Source organism: Propithecus coquereli, unplaced genomic scaffold (assembly GCF_000956105.1).
Source record: "Propithecus coquereli isolate 6110/MARCELLA unplaced genomic scaffold, Pcoq_1.0 Scaffold163, whole genome shotgun sequence".
Lineage (NCBI taxonomy): Eukaryota > Metazoa > Chordata > Mammalia > Primates > Indriidae > Propithecus > Propithecus coquereli.
The window spans coordinates 59336-74679 of NW_012140858.1; the positions used below are offsets into that span (position 1 = coordinate 59336).

The following is a 15344-nucleotide window of genomic DNA, read 5'->3' on the forward strand; positions in this document are numbered from 1 at the left end:
GTGGCCAAGGCGTGGGGATATGGATGGGGCGCTGACAGTGTCTGGTAACAGCAGCCTCTGTCCCTAAAAGCCAGCAGACGCTAAAATTCTGGCTTTTTCCAACTGCTGCCCCAAGAGCACATAGGCATGTGGTCCGCCTTCTACGTTATCACAGATGTCTACGGAGTTATGCAAATGTTCTGGCCTTCCATAAAAATAGTCTCCAGCTCTCCACCCTGCAGTATCTGTTTTCCTTGCCTCTTTCTGTTCCCATGTACGCACAAACACACACTTCACGGAATCACCCCAGTACTAGGCGCTCGTTTCTGTATTGAGTAAAGCCAGACAGCCAACCCAATAAATAATTCAGTGGCTGAAAGGAGAGAGAAGTTTCTCTCTCATATTGCAGTCTGAGGGGAGCATTTGAGGTCCGAAGGCAGGTTTGTTGGAAGCAGTCATTTAGAGACTCAAGCTCCGTCTATCCTGTTGTCCCATCACCCCCAGGACCTTACTGTCATGGACATGGTTCAGCCTTGAGAAACCTTAAGGTGTGCGAAAGCCATTGACTGAAAACATAGGTGGTTCCAACTCCTTGTATCCCTAGGAGCTCTGGCTTCCCTGCCTTGATTAAGACAGACAGCAGATTGGCTTCTAATGATTAAGAAACGGTAATTCCAGGGTTTCTACTGCTGCCACAGGAGCTGGCAGGAGAACAACGCACAGTAAGCCCAAGGGAATCAGCTGTTAGAAGTTGATTAAGGCTGCGTTTCCTCCCTCATTACAGTCTACACCTGGTCTTTTCCTTCCAATAGTTACAACAGCACGAACTCTGAGAAGAAGAATAGCTCTAAGCACAGATGGGAGGAACATAGGGGGACTGCTCATTAGTCCTGGAAAGGCCTCCAGATGGATCAGAACATATCCTGTATGTGAGCACAAAGGATACTGCACCTGAATGCTCACATTCCACAAATCCTGCCTCTCGTGGGAGCAGTGCTGGCGTTCTTAACGGGGGCTCATGGGGCACCATGAAATCCATGAAGAGAGTCACACACAGGTATGAATAAGTTGACTATGTTCAGATGTCCCTTGGCCACATTACCTGCTTCTCACTCCAGGGCAGCCGAGGAGGGCTTTTTAGAGCTTTCAAGACCTTGCAGCTGCTGGTACTCGTGTTAGTTTCTCTGATTCTGAGTTGTAAGCCTTTCAGACAGGCCTGAAGAAGATTCCTGTGGTTGCTGAATACATTTGCCATGTTGTTTAGTCTGGGTTAATATCAGCTGGTCTGGACGGACAGCATGCTTATCTCCAGAGCTGCCTGGGGTACGGTAGTGACCCTTAGCTAGCACTATGGGATGCCTGAACTGAAGATAAGTGGTATGCTTGAACCATGGGTTCATGAGTAGTTTCAGAAAGGGATGTATCAGCCTACCTGTAATGTTTGATAATAAATGGCTTTATGATACACATCTGGTTTTGGTGGCATCCGGGGTGTTTTGACTCTTAAGGAATGGCCTAGAGGACCAGCTCACTAGAAGAGACCCCCCCCACAAGTAGACTTTGGGTTGCTGGCACTCAGGTGTTTTGCTTGTGGGCTGGTGGTAACTGAGACCTGGAAACAAAGTGTGTCCCAAGTGACTCTGGGATGGGAAGACAAAGAAGCTTGTGCCTGAGATCTCTAGGTCATCTCCTGAGGTTGCTGTATTGTACCCTATGCCTGTAATGAAGCTGTCTGAGTATAAGCTGTTTGAGTCTTGTGGGTCCTTTCAGCAATGTAACAAGATAATCACTGTGTAATTAATGTACTTGCTCTTCTTGATACACCTTCGTACTCATAATCTTAATGTCACCCAAACCTTCAGGTGCAGTCACGCGTATTGTGGGCAGTGCTTAAGAAGACAGTGGGGCTCCAGTGTTGGGGGAGAATCTGGCAAGTAGAATCTGAGACCAGCAGGGACAGGGGTCCGTGGCAGGGGGAGACAGGTGCTCGCTCTTAGAACTCTCCAACCGTGAGGGCGCCTGCATTTCTGGCGAAGAGAAGCAGCCCCTGCATTAGGAGGAAGTTTGCTAATCTGGACCTGGGCTGGTACTGATGTGAAGAGCCAGCTCAGGCTCACCTTGGAAACACTTGGAGTTTGAGTCGGCAGAAGACACAGTGTTGGCCACGACCAGCTTTTTCCTCCCTCTCCTGTTTCTCAGCCAGGGCTGAGAGTTTGGTGTGCTGCCAAGTCTTCATTACGATCCTGGGTTTGGGGAATTCGGGGGGATTTGCACAGGGTGGCAGGGTCATCAGTGAACAGACAAAGGGGAAACAAAAGGGCTAATAACACAGCATGGATGTATGGTCTTCCTGGATGGAAATGGAGGGGAAAACTTAATGTCATTGCCACACACCCAAGGCCAAGAAATAAAACTACCAGTTCAGGGCCTTGAATTTTCTGTTTCTAGGAAGCGCGTTGTTCATTATCTGTGGGGGAAACAGCATCACAGCCAAAGAAAAGCTTTTAGGAATTTATATGCAGAGGGAAAATGATGAAAGTAGGTGAGTGATTCTTTCTTGACAAGAAAGAAATGGCCTAAAGGGACGTTTGTGAAGAACTCAGAGGGTTAACCAAGGCCTGGCTGGGGAAAGGCTAGGTTTTAGGAAGGAGTATTTAGAAAAGTCATATGGTTCTCTGTGGCCTCTGCTCAGAAACACCAATTTCACCATCACCAGTTTCAATTAAAAAATATTTTGGGGAGGGGGGATTTCCCAGCTATGACGACATAGAAAAAAGTGAAAGGAAGGCGGTAGGAGGTAGTTTAACGTAGTTAAGGGTTTAGACTCTGGAATTTGACTCTTCTCTGTGCAATTTGCTAGCTGTGCACCTTGAGCAAGTTATAGATCATGTTAGAATTACCGACTGTAAATATGAGTACCCTATTCACAAGCTGGGATGCAGAGATTTTAAAGAAATAAGGTAGACCATAGAAGGGTCCCCTCAGGAAGAACCTGAGGCTGGGGGTGCCACTGGAAAAGATGTATAATTTTTCCAGACTAAAGGAATTTCAGAACCCAGAAAACCCAGAAAACAAAGTTAAAATTATCATTTTTTTCAAAATAATATGAAAGATTCAAAAAGGGACCAGTCTTAAAGTATGAAGGCCAGATCCTCTCTGAGACCTGGCTTCTCCCACAGCCATGGGGACATGTCCTGGTGGCTGTGACATTTGGAGGCAGTTTGACAGTAGCTCCCCAAGGAGGGAAGGAGCTGCATTTCTTAGTTGCCTTCCTTCCACCCTTCCCCACCAACCTCCCCCATCGGCCACTGCGGGAGCCTCCTCCCCACACACATGCACACAGAGGCGCTAAGGAAGCCCCAGTCTGTGAGAGAGCAGAGGCCTTGGAAGAAGCCCTTTTCCAAGCTGGGTCCCTAACGTGGTGTCAGTGGACGCAGATGGTTCCCTAGAGGAGAGCCCCAGAGGAGCCTGAGTGCCGAGACAGAGGGTGAGAACACGGCCACAGACACCTGGCGGTATTTCCTCTCTATGTTCTGCCTGCAATCAAGATGCCCAGGAAGGGAGTTCTGGAGTTCAGTATACCCTTGCACCCAACCAACAGCTCAGCTTAGCTCCTGAAAGGAAATCTCCCCTCTGCCTGGGGAGTCCAGGGCAGGATTTAACGTCTCCTAAAAAGCGAAGGCAGAGCTCTCCCCCTGCACCCCACATGAGGCACAGTGAAGATGGTGACAGTCTTCTGTGTCTGCGAGAGCTGGGGGCTGGGGCAGGGTGAGGGTCATACCATTGAATAGCTGGTGCCAATAGCCTCTTCCCACTCTTCCCCCAAATGATGTCTATAATCCACAGCTGAAAACAAGAGTCACCAAAGACCCCCGCAGTCTAAGAATTGCCAGGGTTTTTTGTTTTTGTTTTTGTTTTTTTTTTTTATGTCAGCCACATCCCCAAGAGCAGTGGTTCTCAAAGTGTGGTTCCCAGACTAGCATCATCATCTGGGAAACGGTCAGAAATGTAAATTCTCAGCCAGGCGTGGTGGCGCACGCCTGTAGTCCCAGCTACTCAGGAGGCTGAGGCAGGAGGATCACTTGAGCCAAGGAGTTCGAGGCTGTAGTGAGTTAGGATGACACCACTACACTCCAGCCTGGGTGATAGAGCAAGACCCTGTCTTTAAAAAAACAGAAACTCTAACCCCTACCCCACCAGTGAATCAGAAACTTTGGAGCTAGGGACCAGCAATCAGTGTTTTAACAAGCTTTCCAGGTGACTCTGATGTATGCCAAAGTTTGAGAACCACAGCCTTAGAGCCTGCAGAAAGAAAGCAACAATTTGAAAAAAAGGAAAAGGCCCTTCCCCCCTCAGTGACACAAGGCTGGGAGGAGGCTGCCTCCTGGGGACATTCAACATTTGTGTGAAGGCCATTCCCTCTTCCTCTCTCCACGGTCTTTTAAATTCCAGTAGTTCCGAGTCTTAAGAACTGGAATGAATGGCTTTAATGACAGGGGTGCCTGAAAGCTGGGGAACCAGACAGAGAATGAGGGGAGCCCGCCCCTGGCAGGGAAGGAGCCCTTGGACTGAGCCGAGTTGCTAACAGTTCTTGGAAAAGATCTTTTCTTTCCTAGAGTGACCGCAACACCTCTCTTCCCCCGCCCTGCTCCTCCCGCCCTGCTCCTTCTCCGCGGGAGAGGGTGGTGAGTGTGGTACCGGCCCCTGCAGTTACAACTGGGGAATCTGTGGCTCTGAGAGGTGAGTAACGCCGCCAGGGTCACCATCCACCCACGGTGGTGCTGAAACTGGAGACTGATGCATCTGCCAGGGGGGTCCTCCCTGGGAGCCAGGAGGCTGGGGACCCAGGTAAAGGTGACCTGCCCCATGCAGAACTTACAGACCTTGAGAAAACCTTCTTCTGCTAACCCTGTGTAGGGTGTGGAAAGAGGTTAGCCCCAGTCCCCACCAGCACAGGAAAGAAGATCAGAGTCATGGGTGGTGTGACAGCCTCGACAGTGGTCTGAGCCCTTTGCCCCAAGCAAGTTCCATAGTCCATGGGTTGGTAGGAGGACGAGTGTGTGATTGAGAAAGAGATAGTTCAGGGCTAACGCTCTTGGCGGGAGTAGCCTTGTGGGAAGGGAGTGAGAGGATTCAAAGCTCCACCCCTCCCTGCCTTTTCCTCCAAGCCCTGCCACAGGAAACACTCAATCCTTAGCCCCTCTCCTGGCCTGGCCTGGGGTTGACCCAACCCGGGAAGGCCAGGCCTTTGGGGCAAAGGCAGCCTGAAGCCAGCCTTGGCGACATCAGTCAGCTGTGACCCGCACATGCTAACGCTGACTTTGCCTGCCCCTGGATGAAGAGTTTCCACACAATCGGCATTGCCTCTTAGACTCCCGCCTCTTAAACCCACGCTCAAGAAAAAGCAGCTCCAGGCTGAAGAATTTCAATTAGGGGAGTGACCTGCACAGGGTCTCCCACTGACTCTTGCCCCTTGAGTTCCGTGACCTCACACGCTCCCTGGCTCTCCTTCCCCTCTGGTCGCTCCTTCTCAGTGTTCTTCCCTGGCTCCTCCCCCAGCCCCACCTCTTCTAAGAAAGGATTAGAAAAATCCTTAGGGATTTTTCTCCTAAGTAAATAGGAGTTTTCGGGACTCATTCTGGACCCTGTCTTCTCTCTGTGGTCTAAATAGGTGAACTTGTCCTTTCAAGTTCGTTTAAGTGCCTCCACATACTGATGACCCCTGAGTTTACACCCTTAGCCCAAAACTAGAGTCTCATGTATCCACTCCCCTGCTTGATATTTTCATTTGTATGTCACAGGCATCTCAACTCAATATCCTTCAAACTGAACTTACGATTTCCCTTCAACAAATTCTAGTAATTCTAACTGCAAAATATATGTCACATGTATCCACTTTTTCTCCATCTCTTCTGCTCCCACCCTTGCTTGAGCTAAGAGCATCTCTCCCACTGAACTTGCCCTGGCCACTGCTTTCCTGACATTGCCTCCTAACTCGACCTCAACTCATTCTCTGTGAAACAATTAGGGCCATCTGATTAAACTGCAAGTCAAATCACTTTAGTCTCCTATGTAACGCCCTCGATGGCTGCTCAGAGTATTCGGAATGAAATCTAATACAGTACGGTACCCTCAGTGACCTGGCCTGCCTGCCTGTGTTAGCCGGTGACGCTACGCAGCCGTGTTTCCATTTCTTCTCTCTTCCAGGCACATGGCATCATTGTACTTCTTCATTCCCTTGAAGAAGGCATGACACCACACTCTCAGTATAAAGTCACACTCTGACCGTGCAACTGGCTTTGGACAATCTAACAGGGAGAGCGAAAGTGATTTGAGGGCAAGTACGTGACTATTAATGCACTCTCTTCTCCTGCGACAACAAAACAAGTATTGATATGGTGGTGCCGTGAGATTGTGGATAAGATTAGGAAGCTGAATTGCTGCCCTGGAAATTTGCCCAAATCCACAATGGACTTTTTATGAGTGAAAAATAAGATTCTGTTATGAGATTTGGGAGTTACTTCTTACTGCAGCAAACCATAGCCTATGATGACGGATACATGGCCTTAGCATCCACTATCTCCCTTGGAGACTGTGTTTGAATCCCACTGGCCTTCTTCCAGCCCTTGATACACATTAGGACCTTTCGTTTGTCAGAGTCATTGTACATCTTGTTCCCTCTGCCTGGCAGGTTCTTACTTCCACTCATGGTTCTGCTGTTCCGTGTTTCCTTAGAGAGAACACATTAAAGGAAAAATAAAAAGTCCGAGTCTGAACCTGGAAGAGTCTATAAATAAAGGGGAGAGGGCAGAGTTAGGCTGTTGGGTGGGAAGGAGATGTGGCACTCGTTTTCTAATTCGTTCACTTGATCATTTGTGGAGTACTCCGTGTGCCCACTTAGTCTCAGTGCTGGGACAATGAGACACAGCGGACAAACTCCTTGACTTAAAGGAGCTCATAGACTGAGAGATCCCAAAACTAAAGGAGGGGTAGGAGAAGAAGGCACAGGGTGTCAATGGTAACAGTCATGAATGCTGGAGAGATAAAAGAGAGGGAAGACCAGAAGAAGTTGAATTTGGAGAGGAGGGGGTGGTTAGTGATCTTCAATCTTTGTGGGCGTAGAAGCGGCTTGCAAGGGGGCTGATGGCTGAGTGGGAGGCGAAGGAGGAGAGGTAATGAACTTTTAAAAATAATGATTGCTGCCTCTTACTGAGAGTGCCAGGAACTTTTACACATATCATTTCCAGTCCTTTTGAAAGTGAGCGTTATCTACTTCATTTTACAGATGATGAAACCAAAGCCGAGATTAAATAACTAGGCCCAAATCACACATCGAGAATGGCTGGATTAAAACCCAAGTCTGCTTAACTCCACAGCCCGTGCATTCTCTGTCACTTTGTACGCAGGACAGAGGTGCCTGGCACCTGTTGCCAGACCCGCAGGAGCCTTTAGAACAACAAAGAGAGAAAGATTAATTAGACTGTGGAAAGAGAGGTTACTTCTGGGAATCTTCTTTAAACAAATGCAAAGGACAAAGATTTTTGAAAAAAATTTCTTGATTTTCATTAGAGTATTAAATAAACAACAACTAAATCTTATTAATTATTGGCAAGAGGAATCACAGTGAATTCTCACATTAGAGTGAATTTCGGAGTAGTCCAAGAAGCAGGCACCTATAATAGTTTTGACAGGGAATGACATTTGTAGTTAACAACTCTGGATGTGGATGAGAAAGACTGGATCGCCTTGGGGAAAAAAGGAAAATGTGGATAAAACTTCATAAAGAGAATCTGATATAAGGGAAAGGCACCTTAGGTGTTTTTAAACATCGGAACTAAAGTTAAACATTAACCAGGAGAGACAAGCTTTCTTCCCCATTACCCAAGTAACACCTGCTTCCCTTTGTCTTGGGTTTAGAAATGTATATTTGATCCCAGGAAGGATCTGAGTGATTCAAGATAGGCTGAAAAGGGGGTAGTTGGTGGGGAACACATATTTTCCAAGCAGAAATATTTGTCTCTTTTTGCTCAAGCTCCCATCGCTATATATCGTCAATGATTGGAAGAATTTTTTTCTTATTTTATTCATCACTCCCAAAGCATCAGAATTGGGAGTTTTTAATAAGAAGTTAATTTTGGAGAGAGAAGGAGAAGGAAGAAAGATGTAAGGAAGGAAGGGAGGGAGGGAGGAAATCCGTGATGAGGCTGGAAGGTACAGTGTCAGTGAGAGGTGATAGACGATCAGCCCTTCCTAAAGACCCCTTAAAGGTATGAGATGGTAGGTGGCATTGATCTGACCCTCTTTACTCAGGGTGGCCATACTTTGGGGAGCTCAAGCTGAACTTGTATGGTCACTACCAATAAATGTAGTGGCTTTTAAGTGGGATGGCCCCCAGGCACAGGAAAGAGAACCACGTTCTGAATTCTCAGAGCTCATCTCCTCCAGAATATGTGTGACATCATCAGAAGATACTGAATACAAGATCACTCATTGATCTGTGGGCATTGCTGAGGCATTCCATCCACTTGAGTCTCTGCTTTATGTTTCAAAATTCTCCAATTCCAGGGGCAGAGCAGAAGTCCTGCTGGGCCTCCCCAAGGAACATGCATCCAGAGCTCCACTGCAATGTCTTCTTCTCGTATAAGCAGAATGGGGCTGCACTGATAGGATAGTACACTTTCACCCTAAACTGCGAGCAATCTGGCCCGGGCAATCTCTTCTTTTTTGAAGGGCAAGACCATGTTTCCACTGCGAAGTTCATTTCCCACAGTGCCTGCAGTGGGTTAGTCCAGTTCTTGCTCATAGCTAGAGGCTCTAGTTCTTGCTCTGCCTCCTCTGTTCTTTGATGAGGCCATGGATGGCCTCAAGGCTGAGACGTCTGGCTGAGTAGAAAGCTTCAGGCTGGGCCATATAAGCCCAGGTTCCGGGCAGCTTGGGAGATCCTGGGAGTTTTCCTCTGGGGAAATGGATAGTGAGCTGGTTTGCCAGACCTGTGTGGCTGCTTTATGGAGGGAGGACGGGGAATGCTGAATTTTAAGCCAGATCCCACTGCCTTTGTTTCAGTATTGCCCACCTGGCATTGACGTTGGGCTGCCTCTGGGATTGTGGTTCCTTGCTGAATTATCCGATTGTTTCCAAACAAGTGTGTCTCTCCTTCCAGAGGGAGCCTTTGGTCTGACCCCACCAGCTTGCTCCTGTGCTTCCCTTGATGACTGGTTTCCGGGGACACAGTTTGGGCCAAACAATGCATCTCTAGGTGTGTGTGCCATGGAGACACAGGGGCCTGAAGACAGTGTTGGTTATCCTCCTCCACCATCCCCTCTGCCTCCGGAGCAGCCTCCTCCAGGGACAGGGAGCACCTTCTCTCTCTGTTAATCCAAACAGCGCTGACCATGGGTTCAGTAGAAGCAGGCATGTTCCCTCCTGAGAAAAGAAGGCACAAGCAGATCTTCACTGGAGGGGACACAGGCAGCTCTCATTCAGGGGGTCTCAGAGCCTTCACGCTGAAGGAAGGCCATACCCAGAATGTCAGGGAGGCCAGGGGTCCAGTACACTGCATGCCTACACACACACGGATGCACACGTAGTTTCACTTGCACGCTCACACACACATGCACTCTCTCCCGTACACACACACACACACACACACACACACATTCATTCATTCAGCAAATATTTATTGAGCACTTGATATGTGCCAGGCATTATTTATTTATTCTATTATTATTTATTCTAGGTCCGGGAAAACAGCAGTGAACATTGAGACAGAATCCACACCTTCACGGGTGTGTCATAGCAGAATAGAAAGACAATAAGCAAAGGATTATATTATAATAAAATTATTATAATAAAATTTTGGGTGGTAACCAATGCAATGAAAACACTCAAGTATAATAGAGGATTGAAAACTGAAGTAATCTCATGGGTAGAGAACAAAACAAAACAAAAAAACTGAAGTGAGGGAGTGAACTCTGGGAGGAGGTATTCCTAACATTTGAGGGCAAAAGAGGGCCAAAGGGCCAGGGCGCACACACACTCACACACGTGTGGATTCACGTGCACTCGCATAGCCGGGCGTCAGACGTCTTCCCTGAGAAAGCCAAAGCCATGCCTGAGAGCTCCTTGCGTGAACCTGCCATAACTTACCACACGGCAGTGACAAAAGAGCGAGCACTGAGTCACCAAGTGCAGGAGAAAGGGCCAGCACAGGGGTGGGGAATTCTCTGGGGCATGCTGAGCTCGAGATGTCTTTGGATCCTGCCATTAAGCAACCAGATTTGAGAGTCTGGATCCCAGGTGTGTTAAACGTGGCATCTTCATTTGATAGGGGTTTAATTTACTACGTATTTGCTGAATGACTGAATGAGTAACTACCCTTGAGGGTGGGGCAGAGATTTAGGAACCTTTCAGCTTATGCTCTGTGGAGAGGGGGTTATTTGGCTGTGCTAGCGAAGTTCAAACAGATCCCGCTGCCGGCAGCAGCCAAGGTAATGGGAGATGGGCTCCGTCAGCTCAGAGGTGCCACCTTTGTCTCCAAAAGGCACCACGCTTCCTGCCCTAGACGGTGAGGTCCCTCTGGGCCCTGGTTCCTTCCCAGCCCAGCCTGGTGAAGGGAAGACCACTCAGTGAGTCCGCTGAGCTGTGCAAACAGCCACAGAAACCCTCAGGGCCCAGCTGTGACCTTTCAAGGCCCCTTCCCTCCTCCCTAGACCTGTTAGAGGATGAAGGGCTGGGATTTGACAACTACTTGCTTTCTGAGCCCTGTGTTTTTGACTCCCCCTGGGATGAAATCTGAGTTCCCAAAGGGAGGAGGCTTTTGCCCATAAGGAGGAGGTTGTTGTTCGAGGCTAGATGAACCCAGCGTGTCTCACAGGTCCCTGAGCCCTGGGGCTTCCTCTGGCCCAGCTAGTCCCCAGGCTGCTGGAAATGCCACGTCTTCTTTGTCCAGAGCCAGTTTCCCTGGTTTGCAGGAGGTGCCCCGGTTAGACCCGGCCAGGAGGCAGAGCTCCAGCACCCCACCTGGCCTCACAGGGGGACCAGGCCAACTAGTCTGGCAAGATCAGAACATCAGAGCAAAGGCCAGGAGTGGTCCTGGCAGCCAGATGCCTGGCTGAGGCCCTAGCTCACTTGGCAGGGGCCACGGCTGGGAGAGCTGCCCTGGATAGGACTCCCTGAGCTCAGCCACCCGTTCCTCCCACAGCCAGCCCCCCTTCTGCCCAGCCCTACCTTTCGGGAGCACCACGAGGTGGGCCTGGGCCCGCTGCTGCCTCCTCAGGCCTTCATACTGGGCTCGCAGGAGCTGGATGCTAAGAGGGGGCCCTTTCCCCGGGGTCTGTGTCCTGGAGCCCTCAGCCATGAAGCCAGGCCCCAGCTGCCAGAAATGGGGCACAGCAGGGCACGGGCAGGGCAACCCTTTCATCCGGGATCCGGGAGGAAAGCAAACACTGCCAGGTGGGGCAGGCAGCGGGGAGGTGATGGGAGAAAGGAGGGTGGAAAGGGGGAGCCACGGTGAGGAGGGAGGGGGAAGACAAGGCGAGGGAGAAAGAAGGGAGGAGAAGGAGAAGGAAGGAGAAGGAGAAGGAGAAGGAGGAGAAGGTGGGAGATGGGGAAGTAAGAGAAGGAAAGGTCGGAGGAGAGAGCTGGTCTGAAGGGGGAGGAAGGAATGGAGGAGGGAGGCGACAGTGGCAAGGGGGGATGAACAGAGTGAGAGAAAGGAGTGGGGAGGAAGGGGATGGACGGGAGGAGGGAGGGAAGGAGCAATGGGGAAGGGGAGAGGGGAGAAGGGAGGGGACTGAAGAGAAAGGCAGGCACAGCTGCTCAGAGTCCTCCTGAGAGCCCAAGGACGTGTCTTATTCCAGGTCCTTTCATGGCTTGATCCTGGAGTTTAGAATCCTTTTCCAAGAGCCACAGCGAAGTCTCCCATTTCCCAGCAGAGCTGGAACTGGGGCCTGGGAATGCCAAGTGCCACTCAGCTCACGCATCTTGGACTGGAACGTGGCACTCATCGGCAAACCTGCCGGTTTGCTTTGCGGTTGTTCAAAGCAACACCCTCAGCAGTGTCACAAAGCTGGTGCCTCTGATGTGCACCCTGTGGCCGTGCCCTGGGACAACCCGGTAGCAGAGATCTCCCCAAGATCTCTGCTCAGCCCCCAATGCACAGCCTAGGTGCAAGCCTGGTCCCAAGTCGGCTGTGGTGGGGACAGAGCCCTGGAGAGCCCTGCCTCTAGTCAGCCCCGCCCCTTTGACATTCAATGCAGCCTCTGCGGTCTCAGCATTTTCCAACCAAGCGGTAAGTTGGTGTCAATCTCACCCACAGCTAGGGGCACCTCACCCTCTGCCCGACAGTCCCACCACTGCCAAATCCCTTTCAAGTCCCAGATCTTCCCTCTCCAGCTTTGGCCTATCCTTGCTCCATTTGGTCAACTAAGTCCCTTCCTATCTTCCACCACGGTGCTTACAGATTATCCAATACCCAATACACCAACAGAGACAATGGAAACTGAGTAGAGGCTGAACCTAGGAGATGTTCTGGAGGTTAACCAGACAGGATCTAGTCACTGGATATGGGGAGCGAGGGGGGATGGAGGCAAATCTTCACTGGGTAGTGTATTAGTTTGCCGGGCTGCCATAACAAAGGATTGGGACATTTATTGTCTCACAGTTCTGGAGGTTAGAAGTCCAAGATCAAGGTGTCAGCAGGGTTGGTTCCTTCTGGGGGCTATGAGAGAGAATCTGTTTCATGCCTCTCACCTAACTTCTGGTGGTTTGCTGGCAACTTTCGGTGTTCCTTGGCTCGTAAAGGAATAACTGGATCTCTGCCTTCATCTTCACATGATGTTCTCTTTGTGTGTGTGTCTCTGTGTCCAGATTTCCTATTTTTATAAGGATACCAGTTACATTGGATTAGAGCCCAATCTAATGACCTCATCTTAATGTAACTAATTACATCTGCAATGACCCTATATCCAAACAAGGTCACGTTCTGAGGTATGGGGATTAGGACTTCAACATATAAACTTGGGGGGGAGTGGACACAATTTAACCCATACCAGGTGGAGGGATGACAATTCTATTCACAGAGATGTATGCAAGAGAGGAGCAGATTAAGGGGAGGAAGAGGAAGAGGGATTTGCTTTAGATATTACATTTGAGGTGCCTATCACCTTTGAGTCATTAGGAGGGAGTTAGAAGCTTGATAGAAAGATCTGAGCTGGAAATGCAGATGTCATTATTTGTGAAAATGATACAGTTCATCATTGGAAGTTTTACCATAAGATACTCAGAAATATATAAAATAGAGAGATAGCCCCAAATAGCTTTTTCTTTGTCCTTTTCCAGCTCCCTATTAGCTTTTTCAAGTCCATGTTCAATGGGCAGTATAGAGACCTCCTCTTTATTGTCCTACTGTCCTCTTTCTCCTTGCCTGTCCTGGCTCTAATTTCTTTCTATGGTCTGGTGTACTATCATGGTCTAACTATTGGAGAGGAGGATGAATGGTCCAGGCTGGGTGGAGCTTCTATAAGACTACTTCTTGACATAACCCTTGTGCTATCACATTTTTTTTACAAGGTCATTTTCTTTTCCCTACCTCATCAGGACCTCCTCCATTTATCCTGGCTGGGCAGGAAGGGCTCCATCGGTGGAGTGGGTACGCACTCCTGGAGGAGGATTATGGAGGAGGAAATGCCCACCCTATCTCGTAGGAATGGAAGTCTTCAGCTCATATGTGTCAGTTCAAGTCTTGGAACTGGATGAGATTTTCAATTCAAGAGATTTCAAGAGACCAAGCTCTGAGAAGACCAATATTTAGGAGCCAGAAAGAAGTAGGTAGATACTGTTGAAAAGTGAAAAAGTATAGTCAAAATGATAGGAGAAAAAACCACAAAGAGAGGCATCCCAGATGGGAAGGAAGGAGAGAATATCACAAAAGATGATGGGTGGCCAAAATGGGAGAGGACAGAGTCTCATCTCCCCACCTGCCCTATAGAATAGCTAGCATCTGAGCAATTTTGCAGATTTTGCAGAAGACTGGTTATCAGTCTGGCTACACATTGAAAACACCACTGCGTGAGTACTTTCCCTAAATATTCTGATTTAATTAGTCTGGGGTGCTGTCTAGAGATTGGTATATTTCTGAAGTTCTCCACTGCTCTAGAGAGCCATTTGCCCCATTTTCTGGGTCCTGGGGTCTCTGGTTAAGAGAAAGGTGGTGGGAGATAGCCGAAACTTCTTCATGCCTTGTTATCAGCGAGTCTCCCTATTATGAGATCAAGGCAAGAGCCACCCACTCTGGTCCAGCTGTACCTGCCATAAAATCAGATTAGATTTCTATTATATTTTGGCATTTTCTCCTCAGCCTTTTTCTTTTGGTATTAATAGTTTTTGTCTTTCTGTGTGTGCATATTTGTGGATATTTCAATGAGAAATATGTAGAGGCTGTCAACTGCTTGTGTGCATGCCTTTTAGGAGCTTTAAGTTCCATCTTTTGGTTTATGCAGTTCCTCTCTTTCTTTTGAAACTCAAATCTTTAATCCATTTGGAATTGATTTTAAAGTGTTAGGTATAAGGCAAGGATCGAGGTATTTTTTCCTCAAGTAATTGCCTAATTGTGTCAATACCACTTACTAAATAAACTGTCCTTTTCCTGTGATTTGTGATAACAATAATAATAGTGGAAGAAAAAATTGGCAACTGTATCTCATCCCAGGGAGTTTTCAGAAATAAACAACAAATATGATTGAGTCTGGAGCCCTTCCCGGGCTGCTGCCACTAACTGGTGACCTTTATCATCCAAGTAGATCAACAAGCTACGAAGTCACTCTGGGTTCAAGACTCTGGAGTAGGGATGAGATGCCTGGTTATATGAGGAAATATTTTCTTTTTCTATATGTATTTAAACTGTACTGAACCTCAATTGTAATATTTATCATTGACAAGCCTGTGCTTAATCTAACGGGTCAGCTCATTAAAGGAACCACCCTTCCCAACAGCTCTCACTGAAGCTTATAGGACAAGAAATTAGACTAGAGGATCCAGGTCCACTCCTGTCCAAGGGATCCTGCTATTCTGTGAGACTTGGGTGGCAGCAGATAGCACTTACCCCTGGGACACTGCTCCAGAGAGAATGACTCTGACTGGAGGCCCTGCAATGCAAAGGCGGCCAACGGTAGGGAGAGACTCAGAGACTTGAAGGAGGAAGCCCTTAGGGAAGATGATTTGAGAGCCACAGGCTGAGATACAGTGTATATAGTGGTATACAATGGTATACAGTGGAGACAGGCCTGATGTGGTCCATCCTGTTCTTCATACCTTTTTATCAGCGGGTTTCCCTATCATGAGCTGAAGGCAAGGGCGACCCATGCTAG

The 15344-nt window shown here is 48.5% G+C and overlaps 1 protein-coding gene across 1 annotated transcript; it reads right to left on the bottom strand.

Moving 5' to 3' along the window:
* Positions 1-8875: 8875 nt before the first annotated feature.
* Positions 8876-11398, bottom strand: LOC105807700 (chromosome unknown open reading frame, human C9orf152). The gene is made up of 2 exons (XM_012641127.1): positions 11206-11398; positions 8876-9402 (listed from the first exon to the last, which is right to left on the bottom strand). The coding sequence occupies exons 1-2, from the start codon at positions 11396-11398 to the stop codon at positions 8876-8878; spliced, it is 720 nt and encodes a 239-aa protein (XP_012496581.1).
* Positions 11399-15344: the final 3946 nt, after the last annotated feature.